At 40.2% G+C, this 21,915-nt stretch overlaps 1 protein-coding gene across 2 annotated transcripts in view; it reads right to left on the bottom strand.

Annotated features, from left to right (window-relative positions):
- Window positions 1–21,915, bottom strand: part of USP32 (ubiquitin specific peptidase 32) — a 306,890-nt gene that overhangs the window by 151,494 nt on the left and 133,481 nt on the right. For both annotated transcript variants that reach the window (XM_077482139.1, XM_077482141.1), the window contains exons 4-5: window positions 17,215–17,333; window positions 5,576–5,735 (exon numbers count right to left, since the gene is read on the bottom strand). In XM_077482139.1, coding sequence (XP_077338265.1) covers window positions 5,576–5,735; window positions 17,215–17,333 — 279 coding nt within the window. The remainder of the gene's footprint in view (window positions 1–5,575; window positions 5,736–17,214; window positions 17,334–21,915) is intronic.

Below are 21,915 nucleotides of genomic sequence, written 5' to 3'. Positions count from 1 at the left end.
CATATGCATAATCTAAGAATATCCATATACATAGTGGTCTCATTGCTTAGGTCCTTACAAGCTAAACTTCACTAACTTTAAATGGCCAATATATTAATATTAGCATGGCTTGTTTACTTAGTATTGTTTATTTAATTCTAAGAATACTTCAGAAAGTGCTATATTTTGTTTGACCCTTAACATTTATGTTCTCCCTCGTGTTACCCCAACCTCAACCTTTCCTTAATTTACCTCCAATATTAAATCTTCTTACATTTTGCCAACCCCCCCCCCCCCCCCCACACACATTTGTAACCTTTTTTATTTTATTTTCCTGATGTACGATGTCAATCGTCAACCAACATTCATGTAAACTGACATTATTATTCCTTGTCTGATATATGCAACATTGTCAATCTGTACGCATTTATAAAAATTTCAATAAATCTTGATTGTGCTAAAAAAATGTTTTGTGTAGCCACAATTTTTCAGCACTGCCTTAACCCTCTTGGGCATGGAGTTCGCCAGAGATTCACAGGTTGCCACTGGGGTCCTCGTCCACTCCTCCATGATATCATCATGGAGCTGGAGACCTTGTGCACCCGGAGACCTTGTGCACCTCCACCTTTCTTTTTGAGGCTGCCCCACTAATGCTCCAGAGGGTTTAGGTCTGGACACATTCTTGGCCAGTCCACCACCTTTACCCTCAGCTTCTTCAGCAAGGCAGTGGTTGTCTTGGAGGTGTGTTTGGGGTCGTTCTGTTCAAACAGTGCCATGCCGCTCAGTCTCCGAAGGGAGAGGATCATGCTCTACTTCAGTATGTCACAGTACATGCTGGCATTCAGGGTTCCCTCACCAAACTGTAGCTAACCAGTGCCGTAAGCACTCATGCAGCCCCAGACCATGACACTCCCACAACCATGCTTGACTGTAGGCAAGACACACTTGTCTTTGTACTCCTCACCTGGCTGCCGCCACACATACTTGACACCATCTGAACCAAATACATTTATCTTGGTCTCATCAGACCACAGGACATGGTTCCAGTAATCCATGTCCTTAGTCTGATTGTCTTCAGCAAACTGTGGGCTTTCTTGTGCATCATCTTTAGAAGAGTCTTCCTTCTGGGACGACAGTCATGCAGACCAATTTGATGCAGTGTGCAGCTTATGGTCTGAGCACTGACAGGCTGACCCCCCACCACTCCTTCAACCTCTGCAGCAATGCTGGCAGCACTCATGCGAATGTTTCCCAAAGACAACCTCTGGATAGGATGCTGAGCACGTGCGCTCAACTTCTTTGGTTGACCATGGGGAGGCCTGTTCTGAGAGGAACCTGTCCTGTTAAACTGCTGTATGGTCTTGGCCACTGTGCTGCAGCTCAGTTTCATGGTCTTGGCAATCTTATTAGGCCATCTTTATGTAGAGCAACAATTCTTTTTTTCAGATCCTCTGAGTTCTTTGCCATGAGATGCCATGTTGAACTTCAGTTACCAGTAGGAGAGAATGGGAGCAATAACACCAAATTTAACACACCTGCTCCCCATTCACACCTGAGACCTTGTAACACTAACGAGTCACATGACACTGGAGAGGGAAAATGGCTAACTGGGCCCAATTTGGAAATTTTCACTTGGGGTGTACTCACTTTTGTTGCCATGATTGTACATGTACGTTAACCACTTCAATGTAACAGTCATGTTTCATTTTTTCTTTAACTTTTTTGTTCTAATTTTTGCATGGTTTGCACAAACTTGAACATTTTTTAAAACAAAGCATTTGTAAAAAAAAAAGATGCTCAGTGGTTCTAGCCTGATAGGAGTAAGCACTAGACATGTGCAGACTAGAATATTTCGTTTCGTTTTTTCGTTTTCGTCTGTAAATTTTATTTATTTAGTTACTCCCGAAATTCGTTTTTATTTATTTCGTTTTTCGTGCAAAAATTGCATTCGTCCGAAAATCCACATGAATTACGGTCGAATCTGTCTTGGAAGGCTTATGGTATCTGTCGAATGGATAAAGAAGATTCGATGGAGCTGCTAAACTATATAGCCTATAGGCGGAGCATTCGATTGCCGAAATGTACGATTGCAGTGTCGTATAGTTGCGACGATCCCGTCGAATATTATTATAAACGTGCAACGATCCCGTCGAATATTATTATAAACGTGCAACGATCCCGTCGAATATTATTTTAAACGTGCAACGATCCCGTCGAATATTATCATTATTTTTTTTTAATTTACTTCCCCCACCCAATTCCAGTATCGTTTCTCTCTGTCGATTCTGTTCTCTCTATGTCGAATATTTACTCTCTGTCGAAGCTTTTCTATATAATAGGACTAATAGAGGTAAACGAAACTTAGGCACATTCGACCACAGGTTCAATAGACATATGGAGTCATGTCGAATCTCCTATTCTATATCGAACGGCCACTTCGAATCTCCTATTCTATATCGAACTGTTGTAACAACGAAAACGAAAAAAAGCATTTATTTATGTCGGATCTTTCGTTTTTCGGAATCTGCACTTTCGTTATCGTTTGTCAAAACGAAAACGAAAATACCTGAAATTCGGACGAAAATGCATTCAGACGAAAACGAATGCACATGTCTAGTAAGCACCATGAGCAACTTGAAAGTCAATAGTGCAAGAATTGTAAGATTCTGCATATTTTTAATCAGGCATTGTGGGCAGTATTAAATATCCTCTTTGAAGGTGGAACATGCTTTACATTTTCATTTTAGCAATAGATTAGCTTAAAGTGGATGTAAACCATCACATCTACCCGGTGAAGTAAACCAAATCTCCCTACATAAGTTTTGAAGGAGAACTTGTCAGGAGTTATCAGGCTGATAACAGAAGAACAGAGCAGGAGACAGTTACGGGACATAGTGCTTTGGATAGAGAGAACAAAATACTGCAGATAATGATTTGAAATTCAAATTTCATGAATCGGGTTTACATCCACTTTAAAGTGGTACTAAACCCACAAACAAAAATATAATATATCCCAGCTTACCAATTTCTAGATGTAGTGGCTGCATTTTTTTTTTTGGGGGCTTTTTTTTTGTCCTTTATTTCCCCTGGTGATCCAGCCAGTAATACACTTCCTGTCTTAGGGTGTCTGCATTTTGGATGAAGTAGTAAAAGCAGGACTGCAGCAATTTCTGTCTGGGTTGAGGGTAGTATAAAGCCTCCTACTCACGCTTTGATTTTCGGACAACAGAACGTCTGATTTTTGTGGCATGCTAGTCTCATATCGAAAGTGAAGAGGTTACCAACAATAAGAGAATTGTCATTTGACAGAACACAACGTCAGAAGTTTTGTGTGTATTCTTTCGTTTCTGACCAAGCGTAGTCTTGCTCTTGTGATTTTTTTCATACAAAAACCATACTAATGAAACGAAAATCAGACGTTGAGTTCACATCTGACAAAAATGTTATATAGTCTGCACATCCAGCTTTTGTCTGACGAAAGTGAAATCAGCTGTCAAAAGTACCTTACTAATGGTAAGATTTGCGGATGATCGGTCGTCGTAACACAATTGATGTCCGAAAATCAAAGCGTGTGTACGGGCCTTTAGATTAGCAGAGTTGATGGACTTGACTAAAACTAAAGCTGAACTCCACTTTATAACCAGTTACAGCAAACATATATTTTTTTTTCTTTTGGGATAAAGGTTTTACATAAATAAAAAATGACCATTGAAAGCACCCTTTGTCAGTGTTAAATGGGTTGTCTCAACCCTCCAATTGCTACTTTGTCTGGAGAGCTTGGTTGTTAGTTATTGGTTTGCCTGCTGGTGGCATTGTGCCTCCCAGACCTATAGGCTGCAGTTCTGCTGTCCATCAGCGCGTGTCCCTCAGCAGCCAGAAGCTCATGGTAATTAGTCATCCCCGACTGCCCGTTGCAGAAAGAGTATTTAAAGCGGGAGTCCGCCGTTTTTTTTTTAAAGCCAGCAGCTACAAATACTGCAGCTGCTGACTTTTAAAATAATGACACTTACCCGCCCAGCGCGCCCGTGATGTCGGCACCCGAAGCCGATCTCTAGATCGTCTCTCGGGTGCTGCCGCCACCATCTTGGGTATGGGAATCAGGAAGTGGAGCCTTTCGGCTTCATTTCCCGGTTCCCTACTGGGCATGCGCGAGTCGGGCTGCGCAATAAGGATGGTCCCCGCTGTCTCTGGGATCCGTGTGTTTCCCAGCAGGCAGCGGGGGACCTTCGGAAAGGGCGTAGATTCTGCGGAAAGGGGTGTACCTTCTGCAGAATCTACGCCGGAAGTGGGTGCAGATACCTGTACTGTACAGGTACCTGCACCCCCTTCCCCCCTGAAAGGTGCCAATGTGTCTCTGACCTGTGTGCATCCTCATCCTGCATCCAGACCCGGATTCCTTTCCTTACCCACCTGCTTGTTCCTACTCCCATATACCCTGTCCTGAATTGCTCCCTACTCCTTCCAATTGATCTTCTGTGTATGACTCTGGCTCTGACAATGATTAGGCTTCTCATATCCTGCTGTCCATAAATATTTGGTTTAGTTAGTTGCTCATGGTTTGCTCGCTCACTAGATTCTTTGCTTTTGGTTTATGCAGTTCAGGTGTATTGGAGGTTGGTGTATTGTTTATATTTTGTCATTTACTTTATTCTTAATAAATTACATTACTTTATATTATACATGTGCCTGGTGTTCTCTGTGCAAGTCCACACATTTCTGGTCAGGCCTGTTTCAGAGGATACCAGAACTCAGTATCCTTTACATATATTAAAGTAAAGCTGAAAAATATTAGACTTCCTGGCTGGCACACCAGGTAAAAATAAAGAAAAATGGCAAAAAAATAAAAAAAATAAAAAAAATACTAGTTCTATGAATCTAGGAGATATAGAGTGTCTACTTTATATCTCCATTGTACTTTGCCTACAGATTCTGTATGCCTTTGTACTTTTGACTTTATTGATTTTCTGCTTTTTTCCTGACTTTTGTATAAATGTGAAACTTGCAATAAAGAATGATTGTACATTAAAAAAAAAAAAAAAAAAAAAACACAACGCAGCCACCACATCTAGGAATTGGTATAATGTTTTTGTGTTTAATGCGGTTTTAAGTAAAAAATATTTCTAACCACATTAATGAATACAGTTGTCAGCTCCAAACAAAATTACATCTAGACCAACATGTTAACACGGTATTAAACTTCCTTTGTTTATATTGAACCTATAGGTAAGCCTATAATAAGGCTTACCTGTAGGTACTGTAAATATCTCCTAAACGTTCACTGTTTAGGAGACATTTACTTGTTTAGCAGCCTGTGATTATCACTGGCACATGCATACTGTGCTCTCAATGGACGGCATGTCGTCTACTGAGAGAGCTGTGCCACAGCCTGACGTCATCGCAGCTTGGACATTCAAGTGGCCGCAGCCCACAACCCTGGAGGGAAGACCTGTTAGAGGTGACAGCTTGCGCTGGAGGGCTTTGCTTTAAGGTAAGGTATGCTTTTTCTGATTTTTTTTTTTTTTTTTTAAAAGATAGAGAAGAACACAAGTTATATTTCAGTTATATTACAGCAAGAACACATTCACAAATGACTTACAGTGTGTGACTCCGGCCAAAGTTTGATAGAATGTTGGAGTGTCACTGTCATCGGTAAGTGTAACGAATACTCCCCCAGATAGTAACCACCGAGAAAACGTGAAAGCATCTTTATTTTGTAGAAGCCAATTTCTAAATTTTTCATAGTTCACCTTTTCACCCTGAAAAAATTATATAAAAAAAATACATTCCAGTTATACAATTACAAAAATTAGACAAACAAAAAGTATAAAAATTTCATACAGATTTTAAGCATAATCTCACCAAGCACATATTTAAAGTTATTTTGGTAAGGTTTACTAAACAAATAAACCTATTACTTATGCCAGTAATCTTAACTGAAAACGGCAGACAGCTCCAAACACTCCGCACTCTTGCTCCACCAAACGATGGGTGCTTGCTCTATGCAGTCCATGATCAATGCACATAATCCCAACAAACAAAAATGAGGAATCTGCCTTCCTTCTTAAAGCCCTGACTAAATTTTACAATTAAGCTCCTAGCAGAGTGAAATGCAATAGATGAGCAGGTAGAGGAGACTTGCATCATACTATATCCTTAAAGTTTACTATGGGACTTTAAAAAGGAGAGCTGCTTCTTCCCCTTTGTTAAAACTGAAACTGTTACTTTGACTATTCAGTTCTTCTGCTACTAACATGTACAATTCCATGGCTCCCCCACCAACCTGTTTGACTGCCAGAGGCCCGAGTAACACGATTTGTGTCAGCTCAGTATCAGAACTTACATGGGAATAAGGACCTTCTTCCAACTCCATCTGACTGTGCTGAAGTCTAGAGATGGGGAGTGGGTCTTGTGTTTCCCTATATTAAGAAGTACTAAGTGCTAAGTACTAAGAAGCACTAAGTGCTAGCAGGTAAATGGGGTCGAGGGAGATAGCAAGCATCTTTAATAGAGGGGGAATACCAACCAGTAATCATGCCTGGAATTATTTAGGTGATCAGGTTTTCTTTGACCAAGTTCTCAAAAATAGCTTGCACATATATAACGTTTTTAAATTCTGTATAAATCGGAGGAATCTCTGGATTTCGGACCCAGACTTCCAAGATAACTACATAAACTGTAGCTTTAAGCCAAAATGTATGCTGCAGAAGACCTTTTGTATCTCTTAGGAACTGCAGCCTTATTCTGCAACAACATTTAAATACCATCTAAATGACAAGGTATTGCAAAGTCAGATGATGTCACATTCCCCACTGTTGCCTGCAATCACTCATTCCTGTACATGTCTCCAGACTTTTGGCTAACAAACTGCCTTTGGTTACATTCCAATATTTTAAAGTTAGATTAATCCAGAACACCTGCTGCCATTTTTCTGCATTTGAGTTCTTGTGTATTAGCACATAGGCACATCGCTTGGCCTTGTTTCCACATCATATGGCTTTTTGGCAGCAAGACTTTCATGAACACCAGTAAACCACTACTGTCCAGACTTCCTTGGATTGTAGATGCGTGTACCAGGATCCCACTGGTGTCTGCCAAGCCTGAGCTGATGGTACTACTGGATGACTTTGGATTCTCATTTAAAGCATTCTCAGCAGCATTTTTTCACAAGTGCTTAAAACTCTTGCAATGTTACACACACACACACACACACACACACACACACACACACACACACACACACACACACACACACACACACAGTGTGCTTAGCATACAACAGATTTGCCAGAAAACCCTTTTTTTCCCCTTTCAGAAGCATTTTCTATTTGACACTAATACAAAATACTCCCAAAAATGCGGGCCATTTATTGCAACCAAGATTTGGTCATTTGCACAAACAAAAAAAGTATTTTTTCCTAACAAATTCATTCAAGATAATGCTGCAAAAATGAATACACCCCAAGGAAAGAATTAGGAGCACAGCTAAATTTAGACAATTCTAATTAACAAGAATTACAGCTAATTATTAATTAACCACTTGCTTACTGGGCAGTTAAACCCCCCTCCTGTCCAGACCAATTTTCAGCTCTGTCGCACTTTGAATGACAATTGCGCAGTCATACAACACTGCACTGTTTATCATTTTTTTCCCAGAAATAGAGCTTTCTTTTGGCGGTATTTGATCACCTCTGCAGTTTTTAATTTTTGTTAAAATTAAAAAAAAAATTTTTTTTTTTTAAATATTTTGTTATAAAATTTTAAAACCGGTAATTTTTCTCCTTCATTGATGTATGCTGATGAGGCGGCACTGATAGGTGGCATTGATTGGCACCACTGTGGGCTATGGCAGATGGCACTGGCGGGGGGTACTGGTGTGCAAAGTGGCATAATTGCATCTTCCTCTTCGGGACCGATGTCCCTTGCACATGAGCCAGTGATCAGCTTTTTTTTCTCCTCGCGCTGTCAGCGTGAAGAGGGGGAAAAAAAAAATGACCAAGCTTATGTTTACATCACGTGATCAGCTGTCACCAGCCCCTTACTCAGATCAGTGATCATCCGCATCTCAGGGCGTGCACAGGGAGCGTGCATATGGGAGGCTGTCATACGACGGCCTCCTGGAAATTACAATCCGCGCTATGGTCATCATTCGGCTATAGCGCGGACGTCAAACGGTTAAACAGGTGTCCAGCAGACAGCTGATTAGAAAAGGGCGTTATTCAACAAAGAAAGCCCCTTCGAATTTCCTGGAAGAGAAATGTCACAAGGCCTGAAGAAGAAAATAATTTCTTTACACAAGAAAGGTGAAGGCTACAAAAAGATCAGCAAAGCTTTACTCATCAGTCAGAATACTGTAGCAAACGTGATATATAAAATTAACAAGGATGGAACTGCAATCATCTCACAGAGACATCCAGGCCACCCACAGAAGTTAGCACCTCGACGGGAACTTCTTCTGATGAGAAGGGTTGAATAAAATCGCCATGCAAGTTCACTGCAGTTAGCTAAAGAAATAGAAACCCAAACTGGGGTGATCGTTTCCCGTAACATAATACAGTGTACACTGCAGAGAAATGGCATGCATGGGTGTTGTCCACGAAGGAAGCCACATGCACAAAAAAGCCCACATAGAATTTGCCAGGGCTCATGCTGAAAAAGAAAAAAAAAAAAGACTACTGGGACTCTAATCTGGAGTGACCAAGATAAGAGTTTTTGGAACTGGTGGCTTAAAAACTGTATGGCGTGGCAAAAATGAGGAGTACGAAGAAAAATTGGTGGTGGCAGTGTCCTTCTGTGGGGCTGCATGAGTGCTGCTGGAGTCGGGGAGCTGCATTTCATTGATGGTATTAGGAATTCACAGATGTACTGCTCTATATCAAAAGATGCTTCCATCACTCTGCCTTTGGTTTTTGTGCACTTTTCCAACATGACAATTCAAAGCACACATCTAAGGCCACTGTTGCATTTCTGAAGAACAGGGTGAAAGTGATTCAGTGGCCAAGTTTGTCTCTTTATCTGAACCCAATTGAACATCTATGGAGAAATTCTGAAGAGACAAGTTGAGGTACCACTCTCCATCCAGCATTCAGGTTCTAAAAGAGGTTGTTATTGAAGAAAGGAAAAAGATAGATGTTGCAATAGGTCGCCAACTTGTTCATTCCATGCCTAGAAAACTTGGTGCTGTCCTTACAAATCATGGAGGTCATACAAAATACTAGATGTAGTAGTTTTTGTTGTGGGGTGTATTCATTTTTGCATCACCTAATTTGAGTAAAAAGGCTTTTCAGTTTCCTCATTGTTTAGAAAAATCTACTTTGGGACCTGGAGCCCGGCGATTTCTTAGCAATTCGGGTGGGATGAAATCTCCAAACTTGTATCCTGATTTTGTGAACCACCAGCTCATTGATTGGCCAGGTGTTTGCTGGGTTATTAGTAGTGACTTGACCATGGTTCTGTGGTCCACCCTCCTGAGGAATTCAGGCGTGCAAGGGTGAAACCAGAGAGTGCATGTGTACACTGGGGAAGCCAGAGACCCAAGACCGAGGGTCAGAGCAATGAGGTGCTGCCATCTATATGGACAGCGCTGACAAGGGAATGGTCTGACAGACCAGGGTCTAAAGTAGAAGGGTTGAGCAGCAATGCGGTATGTATAAGCCAGGAGGCTGTATTGCTTTACTAAAGTGAGCCAGGAAGCTGGGCATTTAATCTTTGTGTTGAAGACCCCCCTGCATGGGAATTCTATGGATTATGTTTTCTGGAACCTTGTTTGAACTTCCCTTTAAATAAGAGGGCCAACAAGCCCTGAAATTGAACTATTTGGTGTGTACTATACTCGTTAGTGGGCGCTACACTTGAGATAAAAAAAAAAACTTCCACCAATATATATATATATATATATATATATATATATATATATATATATATATATATATATATATATATATATATATATATATATATATATATATATATATATATATATATACACACACATATATACTCACACACGCAGAGAGAGACAGAGACAAAGACACTGCATTTTGCTTTGCCTGCATTTTGCTTTGTGAAGGTGCCCAAAAGATTTGTAAAAATAAGGTATAAAACTACTTTAGATGGAAGTCAGGCCATCCATTTTCCACTGAATTGTAGGATCCCATTTACAGGACTTTTACAGGGTAAAAGAAAAATGTATTTCTCTTTAAATGACTGCTATGGTTTTCTCCATTTGCAGTGGAGGTGTCTGGCAGCAGGTCCCCTTCCTGCCTTCATAAGATAAAAGACAAGCTTAGCAAAGGTGAGTATGTAGGTATATACATGCCAGCCAGAAAAAAGCCTAAAGTTTAGGTCTCTCTCTTATCTGCTCTTTAAATGTATGTTGTTTGCCATAGGATTCTGGCATTATTATACACCTCAAAGTGCATATGAAACTCTTAATAAAATGTTAACTGTGGGAGGCTGCACAAGTTCCTTGCTCCAGAATTGTAAACAATGTAGTATCCAAGAGCATTAGCAATGCACAACAATCTCCACTTTAGAAGTCAGAGAGTTTCCTCTCTGAAATTGTTGCACCATTCTGCATGCCACAAACCTCCAGCTGAATCAAAGCTAGAGCCCTCCCTTAAACTTCATGCTGCCTGTTGCCCGGAGAGCTTTATCTTTGACTTAGCAGGGTGCGTGTCAGACCTCTGTTTTCAAACAGAAAGGAAGTGTCCTTTCTGTGTGAACCGAGACTTAGCAAACCTGATGTTTTGATATCCCTTGAATATAACAATATTTAACAGATTTAAATTGGACTTTAAAAGCAACCATGTGCTTAAAGCAGCGTTCCAGTGGTTTTTAAGTTTATTAAAAGTCAGAAGCTACAAAAAGTGTAGCTGACTTTTAATAAACACACACTCACCTGTCCTACAGTCCAGCGATGCGGCAAATGCCAAATGTGGCGAGGAGTGCTTAAAGCGGAAGTTCCACTTTTTCCAGTTCCACTTTTGGGTGGAACTCCACATCAACTATTATCCTAAAATCTTCATATTTGAGCCTATGTGTATGTATTACCAAAAAACATGACACATGGAGTTTATTATTTGCAAACGATTAAAACATTTTTAATTAACAAGGCAAAAACTCATTATAAAATTGTACATCTGATTTTGCTGCCCAAGTATGCACAGTGATCATGTGACTTCAGTGACAAATGAAAGGTGAAATTTGATTGACTGATAAAGGCTGCTGCACAATAGATACTCTGACATTTCTCTCCTACATGTAAAATTCCTAATTTTTTTGCTAGAAAATTACATAGAACCCCCAAACATTATATATTTTTTTTTTAGCAAAGACCCTAGAGAATACAATGGCGCTCGTTGCAACTTTTTATCTCGCACAGTATTTGCGCAGCAATTTTTAGAACACGCTTTTATGCTTAAAAAAAAAAGTAAAGTAAAGTTAGCCCAATTTCTTTGCATAATGTGAAAGAGGAGGATACGCCGAGTAAATATATACCCAACATGTCACACTTCAAAATTGAATGCGCTTGTGGAATGGCGCCAACCTTGGGGATTTAAAAATCCCCATAGGCGACGCTTTAAATTTTTTTACTGGTTACATATTTTGGGTTACAGAGGAGGTATAAGGCTAGAATTATTGCTCTCGCTCTAACGTTTGCGGCGATACCTCACATGTGTGGTTTGAACACCGTTTTCATATGTGGGCGGGACTTATGTATGCGTTCACTTCTGTGTGCGAGCTCACGGGGACAGGGGCGCTTTAAATTATTATTAGTATTATTTTATTGTTAATTTTATTTTTATTTTTTTAGTTTTACACTTAAAAAAAAAAAAAGAATTGATGACTTTTATTCCTATTACAAGGAATGTAAACATCCCTTGTAATAGGAATATGGCATGATCGGACATATTTACAGTGAGATATGGGGTCAATAAGACCCCATATCTCACCTCTAGGCTGGGAAGAATAAAAAAAAATAAAAAAATAATAAATAAAACCGATCCTGGCTTCCTAGCCAGATCGGCGCCCGTTAATTTGAATACAGAGGCCAGGCGTGACGTCATAACATCGCGCCCGGCCTCTGAACGATCATAGAGACTCCGGGGACAATCTAGTCCACCAGAAATCTCTATGATAACTTGCTGGGGCCGGCGGATCCTGTGACCGACTCACCGATGGAAACGGTGAGTCGGTAGAAGCACCGGAGGAACAGCCGCTATGATCGTTCTTATGGTGCAGGGAATCGCCGGCTGAAAACAGCAATATCTGAATGATGTCTGTGGCCTCAGGCATCATTCAGATATAACCACTGAAAGCCCATGACGTCAATAGACGTAGTGTGGGCGCCAAGTGGTTAAAAAGAGATTTGTTCAATATTCTATCATTTAAAATATTTGATGTGAACTGTAACTTTATTGCAGAGGTTTCCAGGTGGCTTTCCTTGACAGTTTCCTTATCCAACTGGAAATCAATTAGTTGACATTTTTTCCAGCAATTTCAACAAATAAATGAAAGGTCATGTCTGATAGAGGCAAGCGATAATTACACGGCTCTGAACCATGGTTTGGAAATGACGCTTGAGGGAAAACAACTACAATTATCTCATATTAGTTTAGCTTAAAAAGTTTTGAAATTCAATTGCAGCATGTGTCAGAGACATTATGTGCACACAGAAAACAAACCAGTTAGTCTATACATTACTTGTGAAGTTGAATACATAATGGAAAGGATTTTGGTTTCAGGAGATATTAGATAATTAAATGTCACACGTTCTATAAGACAATGAATTAACTGTGAATTCTAGTCATCTTCACGTTATAAAGATTGTGACCGGTGAACAGCACAATGCCCTTCATAAAAAAGAAGCTACAGTAGTTTTGTAAATCGTTGCTTGCTTATTTCAGTACCCGAAATATTGCATTATGGCAGTTCGTATTTTTAGCTAAAAGTTTGAACTTTAGACTCCTTTTCACACACTTTCCAGAGACTAAAACATCTGATATAAAAAGGCTGTTTACAGAGTTCTGTATCTCAAGCTGAACTGATTGGCTCATTCCAGGAGGTTCATTCCTGATCAGATCACAAGGCAATGCTCTTCCAGTTTCCTGTAAATACGTTGTCATATATTCAATATTTCTAAAGCAAAGACAGTATACATACACCCGTGGCCAAAAGTTTTGAGAACGACACAAGTATAAATTTTTACAGAGTCTGCTGCTTCAGTGTTTTCGATATTTTTGTCATATGTTACTATGGTATACTAAAGTATAATTACAGGCATTTCAGAAGGGTAAAAGGCTTTTATTGACAATTAACCACTTAAGCCCCGGAAGGATATGCCCCCTTAACCACTTAAGCCCAGGACCATTTTGCTGGCCAAAGACCAGAGCACTTTTTTGCGATTCGGCACTGCGTCGCTTTAACTGACACGTGGCTCCCAAACAAAATTGACTTTTTTCCCCCACAAATAGAGCTTTCTTTAGGTGGTATTTGATCATCTCTGTGGGTTTTTATTTTTGCCGCTATAAAACAAAAAAAAAAGCAACAATTTTGAAAAAAAAAGCTATAATTTTTGCTTTTTGCTATAATAAATATCCCTCAAAAATATATAAAGAAAAAATGTTTTTCCTCAGTTTAGGCCAATATGTATTCTTCTAAATATTTTTGGTAAAAAATAAATAAAAAACAAAATCGCAATAAACGTTTATTGATTGGTTTACACAAATGTTATAGCGTCCACAAAATAGGAGATAGTTTTATGGCATTTTTGGCACCATTTACATTTATACAGCGATCAGTGCGATTAAAATTGCATTGATTACTGTGTAAATGTGACTGGCAGTGGTTAACGCTAGGTGGCGCTGTAGGGGTTAAGTGTGTCCTAGGGATGTATTCTAACTGTGGGGGGGGGCTGAGTGTGACACATCATTGATCATAGCTCCTGATCACAGGGAGCTATGATCAGTGGCAGTGCCACTAGGCAGATTGGGGAGATGCTTGATGATTGTTTCCATTAGCATCTCCCCGTTCTACCTCTCCGTGAGACAATCACGGGTATCCGCAAACCTACTCACGGAGCTCCTGGTCTGTGTGTGCGCGATGACACGGCGGCAAATTCAATGGACGTACAGGTACGCCCATTCGCGCAGTCGTACCATTTTGCCTGACGTACATCGGTGTGCGCCGGTCGGGAACTGGTTAATGACCAGGCCATTTTTTGCCATACGGCACTGCGTTGCTTTAACTGACAAATGCAAGGTCGTGTGATGCTGTACCCAAACAAAATTGATGCCCTTTTTTTCCTACAAATAGAGCTTTCTTTTGGTGGTATTTGACCACCTCTGCATTTTTTATTTTTAGCGCTATAAACAAAAAAAAGTGACAATTGTGAATAAAAGCAATATTTTTTACTTTTTGCTATAATAAATATCCCCCCCAAAAAATCAAAAAAAAAAAATAAATAAATAATTTCTTCCTCAGTTTAGGTCGATATGTATTTTTGGTTAAAAAACAAAACAAACAAAAAACAAAAATCGTACTAAGCGTATATTGATTGGTTTGCGCAAAAGTTAATAGTGTCTACGAAATAGGGGATATATTTATGGCATTTTAGTTATATTTTTTTTTTACTAGTAACTGCAGTGATCTGCGATTTTTATTGGGACTGCGACATTGCGGCAGACAGATCAGACACTTTTGACACTTTTTTGGGACCACTGACATTTATACAGCAATAGCCACTGATTACGGTATAAATGTCATTGGCAGAGAAGGGGTTATCACTAGGAGGCGATAAAGGGGTTAAATGTGTGTCCTAGGGAGCGATTCTAACTGGGGGGGATGGAGGAGGAGACATATCGCTGTTCATACTTATTATGAAGAACAGATCTGTCTCCTCCCCTCATTTACACAGAGAGATCTCCGTTCTGTGTCTCTCAGGAGCGATTGTGGGTGCTCGGCGGACATCGCGGCCACCAGGCACGTGATTCGGCTCCGTCGCCACGCTCCCTAGTCATTTTAAATCGGCCAACGTATAGCTACGGCGATTTGCCCAGGAGAGCCAACCTGCCGCAGTATAACTATGGCGGCTGGTCGGCTAGTGGTTAAAGTGATTGTTAAGTATTTTTTTTATTAACTGCTTAAGGACCGCCTCCTGCACATTTACGTCTGCAGAATGGCACGGCTGGGCACAATCGCGTACCTGTACGTGGCTCTTTAAGTGCCCAGCCGTGGGTCGTGCGCACGCCCCCGGCGGTGTGCTCGCCACCCAGTCCTGGGCTCCGCGAACGTGGCCGCGTGAGCGGCGGACACGATCGTCGCTGGTGTCTCGCTATTGGGTCACAGAGCTGAAGAACGAGGAGAGGTATGTGTAAACAAACCTCTTTGCGTGCTTACTAGTGTGGCTGTCACCTATCGTCTGTTCCCTGTTATAGGGAAAGATGATCAGTGACATCACATGCCAAGCCACACCTCCAACAGTAAAAAAAAAAAAAAAAACACACACACACACACACGTCACACTTAACCCCCCGCCCCCTAGTGGTTAACTCCTTTACTGCCAGTGTCATTTACACAGGAATCAGTGCATTTAAAGAGAACCGATTGGTCCAAAAATGTGTAAAAAATGTCCGATGTGTCCCCCATAATGTCACAATAAAAATGGCTGATCGCCGCCATTACCAATAAAAAAAAAAATTAATAAAAATGCTATAAAAGTATCCCCTATTTTGTAAACGTTATAACTTTTGCAATCAATCAAAAAATCAAATCAATCAAACCAATCAATAAATCGCTAATTGTGATTTTTTTTAACCAAAAATATGTAGAAGAGTACGTATCGGCCTAAACTGAGGGAAAAAAATGTTTTATATATTTTTGGGGGATATTTATTATAGCAAAAGGTAAAAAATATTGAATTTTTTTCAAAATTGTCCCTCTATTTTTGTTTATAGCGCAAAAAATAAAAACCGCAGAGGTGATCAAATACCACCAAAAGAAAGCTCTATTTGTGGGAAAAAAAAGTATACCAATTTTGTTTGGGAGCCACGCCGCACGACCGCTCAATTGTCAGTTAAAGCGACGCAGTGCCGAATCGCAAAAAGGGGCTTGGTCCTTTGGCTGCAAATTGGCCTGGGGCTTAAGTGGTTAAGAAAAGTATTCAGACATGCAAAGTAGCCATACAGTTATGAACACATGCAGCACAACTGCACAAGCATCAATGACCCCTGGCCATGGAAATGATTAATTGAAGACAGCATATGGTAAATATAAATTTGGTTTCTGGAATTTGTGTGGGGGGGGGGGGGGGGGGTTATAATATTTTGTTATGTTTACCAATCATCCGTTTAGTAAAATCAGGGGTGAGAGTTTGAAGCAAGCATTTTTCCACTGGAAATTCTATTTAATTTCTTTTTATTTATATTTTTCTTGTTTTATAGCTTCAGCCTTCATCTTGAATAAACTACTACTACATTAAAGTTCTTTATAAAGCAGATAAAGCTCTGTCAATGGGAAATAATAATCAGTAAGAACCCTTCAGTTTTTATTTTTTTGTTTTTATTTAACCTTTGTTTAGTCGTTGAATTACATTTATGCTTCTAAATAGTTTTTTCTATTTACATAAAAAATTGTTTATATAGAACAATTGGGTATACTAGCTTGGCAGACCTATTGAACAATTTCCGCTAAAAGGATGATGTGCATTGATCAAATAAAACATAAAAGTGAACTAATAATGCAGCAGTGCTCCTTTCATGTTATATGAAAAAAATATATATCTACATAAATGGATGCAGGGTCCGGGCATCTGACACACCCAAAAATGTGTTGAATGTAAAGATTCAGCAATATCACACAAAGGCTGCAAAATCTGCATTCGTTGCCCGCTGGAGAGTAACTATTACAAAATTCTGTTTGCCTTTGAGTTGCTTTGAAAGAACACAACAAGGTTAAACCTACCTTGTCACTTTGCCTGTTTTACAGCTCATCATTTTCTCCAAGGATTCAGATACATTTTAACAAGTGTTCTCTTAGCACTTTTTTCACAAACCGTATGGCATGCACTTTTGATATTCAAATGTCACTCTCAAAAAGTTAAGTTCAAATTACGTTATATGAAGTTTTCCACGGTTAGACAAAAAATCCCTGCATCCTACATTCGGTATGAAGCATCGGCTTGTATGTTATGCACCTCTAAACTGTGTTAGAAAATATGAATGTAAAATTGATACATACCTCAGCAAAACAGTTTTTAAGGGCTATTGGGACTTCTCCATCCACAACACTAAGCATGCTCTCCATATCTTCCCGTACAACATAGCTACCGGACTCATTCGAAAACAGGCTAAAAATGTCTACAAAAAACAAAACAAAAACAAATTATGGAAACACTGTTCAAAAGTATCATGCATAGATTACAAATGTAAATGGTTGTCCTATTTTGCCATATAGTCAATGCCCATTTGAGATCTTCAAAAAGCTAAATTTTTCAATGAAACCAGTAATATAAATGTTTTAGTTGGTAATGCATATTGTTGGTATACATACAATGTGGCTCTATGATTGACCAGAATGATATCAGTCAAAGGCAACAAATCATGGGAATAATAACCTTATTGTTATTTAATAAAATATATGGCATGCAAATGAAAATGCTGGGCTGTGTCTTGCTTAGATTCAGGCCCAAAATGCTCCATGCTGGAGATACTTAAACATCCTCCCTTTCTGAGCCCCCACTGGATAATCTGGACAGCTGGTAGCTCTGAATCATGAGTCAGTAACAGTCCCATTGCTCACTGATGATTTGGAACCAATCAAGGTGGTTTCTAATCATGCGATCACTATGTCAACTCTAACATAGTGGTCACATGCAGGCTGAAGGCTTCCTGATTATATTTTTAAAAAAGCCCAAAGCCAGATGGCACTGCAGACACCACTGCAGCCTAAAGGTTACTTTCACACTGAGGCGCTTTATAGGCGCTTTAGCGCTACAAATAGTGCCTGTAAGGTGCCTCTCCTGTAACTCCAGTGAGCGGTGCACTGGGGCGCTTTTAACCCTGTTTCAGCTGCTAGTGGCGTTAAAAGCATCTCACTAGTGGCCGAAAAAGCGCTGCTAAAACAATGGTAAAGTGCTGCTAAAAATAGCCTCAAGGGGGTAGTGTTCATCTGTTTCATACTGTAATTGTCAAATATTACAGTATAAAAATCATTTTAAACAAAATGTAATATGTTTTGTTTTTGTGCATAATTAAGCCTAAAATAAAAAGTTTATTCTTCTTTTATTGAAATAGCGTGAAATAAAATATGACCTTTCAATATATAAAACCACATAGATACGCAAATTAGTCATAAAGTTATAGACAAGTTCACTGACACATGCTTTGTGTTGCCAAATTTAGATGCAACATCAATGACTTCTGGTCAAGAAAGTATTAAAGAAGAAAGTATAAAAAATCTCACAGACCCAAAAAGGGAATAAAGCAAATATAAGTAAAACAGAAAAGTAATTTCTTATGTCTATATCTTTTGAGTTTTAAAGACTTTTAAAGTATTGAAGATGAAGCATTAAGACCAGGACAGTCAGGTAACTGTCATTTTCAGGAAGAACCAAACAGCAGCAGCCCACTTCTTTTGTGAGAGTCTTCCCGTTAAAAAGGTGATTTCGTTTCATTCACATTAAAAAAAGCATTATCTTTTCATAAGTTCCCCATTTTAAAAAACATATAACTATATTCCCAGGCCCCAATCTTTGCTTCAGAGGAAACATGTACTGAGGAAATATTGACAGTTGCCATTTCTTACTTCTTCGTCTTAAATTGCTAGGAGGGGACAACAAACTAGTTACCCCAATGTCAGGCTGATTTAATGACTTTAATAAATCCAAATCATGGACTTCAAATAAATGGGTATATAAGGAAGCCTGACTAAACTCTGACTGCATACTATTTCCACGTCTGTCACTCAAAAATGATTGAAACCAGAGATCAAAAGGTAACTTGCAGGTAGCTAGCATTTTTTAGAAGGCTATCAGCAACTGCAGAATACATAGTAGTCTCAGTGTTTTTCTTTAAGGGCACGTTCACACCAGATGTGCAGTTTCAGTGTAGGAGAAGGCAAAAAGCATTGTTCTTAATAAGGGCAGTTGACAACACCAGATAAAAGTGGTGGGAACTTTATTAAAACAAAAAAAAAAAACGCATACAGGTTGTGATGTAAAGTACTGCATCACAATGCTACTGTGTTAACAGAACTTAATAAACTAGTGTGCTTTAAAGGAGGAAGTATGTTGCACTTGCCTGCAAACAAAGCCCACGATGTCCCCGCTTGCAGCCACGTCCATCTTCTACCCGGACCAGTGGACGCCAGCTCTGTGACTGGCCGGAGTCGTGTGACGTCATTTCCACGCATGCATGCGGGAGCCGACAGTCACGGCACTGGCCCTATAGAAACTGCAAGATCGTGCCCTCTCTTTACTGTGCATGCGCCGATGATGTCGGCACAAGCGTATATGGTAAATATCTCCTAAACCATGCAAGTTTAGGAGATATTTCCAGTATCTACAGGTAAGCCTTATTATAGGCTCACCTATGGGTAAAATTGGTGCGTAAGGGTTTACAACCACTTTAAAAAAAAAAAGAAGCCGTGTGATGCATTGGGATCACATCTGCACAGATGCCGCCAAGTAGGGATGTGCTCAGGCGTGTTCAAATCATAGTCCCAACCCAACTGAGCAATCCCACCAGGAAGCCCTCAATGCACCCTGCCAATCATAATCAGTGAGGCATTTCCTGGCCCGCAGCTGCACATACACATACTGCCTATGACTGGTGGTGTGCAGCGACGGCTTCCTGGTGGGATTGCTCAGGTGGGTTGGGACTACGATCTGAACACGCCTGAGCTCATCCCTACCATCCAGCAATAAATGTTGTGCTATTCCCATTGTAGAATATACTGCAGCTATAGCTGTATAACAAATAAAAGGAATTTTGACTTGCCTGTAAATTCCATACAGTATCTTGAAGTATAGTAAAAGGACACAGGCATAGTATTCATAGACCCTGATCTATAGTGTGGAATCCTCAAGATGAAGGCAAAGGGACTGATAAAACTTTCCAGTGCACAACCCTCTCATATAACACCGTACTCCATTCCGAAGCAAGCAATGTAGAGTAACAAAGGAACAAAAAGGGGAGGGCAGCGGCCTATGTCATGTACTGTACTCCAAGGATGGGAATTTACAGGTAAGTCGAAATTCTTCTCATCTTAATCCAACAGTACAGGACACAGGTATAGTATTAATGATGTCTCCAAACAACGAATAAGAAGGGTTGGCAGCAGGCAATCCAGGCCTGTGGCAACAGACCCAAGCCACACAAGTGCCAACAGTACCAACATTAGAATGCTGCTAATGTTTTGCGGCCAAAAGATGCATCCACAGAGGACTGGAAATCAAACTTTTAGAACTTAGAAAGGTTATAAGTAGTAGACCAGGTGGTAGACTTATGATGGTGGGCAATACAGTCATAATTACAAGAGTGCCCCAGAAACTCTCCCCAATTCGATGGAATGAACACGTGTAGTGCAGGTGGAATCTCAAAGTTTAGCGTGTAAGCTCATAAGAGGAGTAAAAGCACCCATCTAGTAATCACGAATATACACGCAGGAAGCTCCAGTGAGGTCCTGAGAGTAGGACATTTAGGGAATTAATCTCTACTAAAAGATATTGGGGTGATTCAGCTTAAGTGGTGTATGCAATCTGAAGAAACACGCCAGTCCAGACTTAATTTTCAAGGGCATGGCAGCCCACTTTTATTTAAAGGAAGCAAAACATTCAAATCAAACAGAAATTGAATCATGGTTATTCAGCCTCCTGGCTTACCACCTGACAACACAGCTGCTTCAGGCTTCACGCCTAGGCCATAGGTCTGTTCCTCAGACCTGTATGCTTGGGCCAAGCTCTCTCCTAGCTTCCCCAGGGTTCAAACTGCCACCTGCAGTCTCTCTAAAGAACATGGGTGTCTTCCCAACACACAGACAGACTAGTGTCTGTATTGCGGAGGCCTCCTGACAGCTCAGTGAGACTTTCTGTCTCCTTGGATGGAGCAGTCTCCAAGTGGGAGCCCTGAGCTCTATACCTGGGATGTTTATGAACCCAATCCACATGTGTGCAATTAGCATGCCTCGGTTTACAAGAACCAGGGTGAAAGTGCTAATCCACACAGTGAAACAGGATCACCTCTCCACACTACCTACTAGTAAATGTGGTTTGGAGGTAGACTCTGGTAGGAGGATAGGTCTTCCTTGAGGTTAAAGACGCTAACCTAAAAAGACGTATGGTCTGTGGTGGAAGACTACCTTGTCATTTAGAAGTATCAAGAGGGGTTCCTTGGGGAAAGAACTTGGTACTGCGGCACACCTGATCATGTGAGAGTTTCCAAGACGACTATGTACAGGAGGGTTAATTCTAGGTGATGTCCCAATAGAATGAAAGGGTGGTGTCTGAAAGACACTGCCCTAAGGTCCAAATGAAACAAAGATTTCGAAAGGAGGGTTGCTCCAAAAACAAGGCAGAATGTTTTTTTTTATATATATTTTATTTTGGAATAGATCAGGCTGAAACCTTCCCTTTTCAGACTTACAAGGCCAAGTTCTGGGTAAGCCTGGATGGGAGAAAGACCAGAAAACTGGAGTACAGATTATACACTATGGCAAATGTGCCTGTGTATACAGCAGTTAATAAAAAGGGGATGGGGGGGGTCTTCAGGTAAGAAGTAGATATCCCTAGACATGGCCTTCCTAGACATGACCCAGGGACCTTATTTTTCAGGTAGACCCAAGTTTTAACAGTTTTGCTCTAAATGCCAGTAATTGCAGAGAGGTATAATGGAAGATCTTGCAAGAACAGAAGGGCCCCAGGAAGACACCTAGCAAGCTAAA

Source organism: Lithobates pipiens, unplaced genomic scaffold (assembly GCF_037356315.1).
Source record: "Lithobates pipiens isolate NorthernLeopardFrog02 unplaced genomic scaffold, aLitPip1_a1.2 Scaffold_16, whole genome shotgun sequence".
In the NCBI taxonomy this organism is placed as follows: domain Eukaryota; kingdom Metazoa; phylum Chordata; class Amphibia; order Anura; family Ranidae; genus Lithobates; species Lithobates pipiens.
Note: the sequence above shows the minus strand (reverse complement) of the source record. Positions and strands in the feature narration are given on the sequence as shown.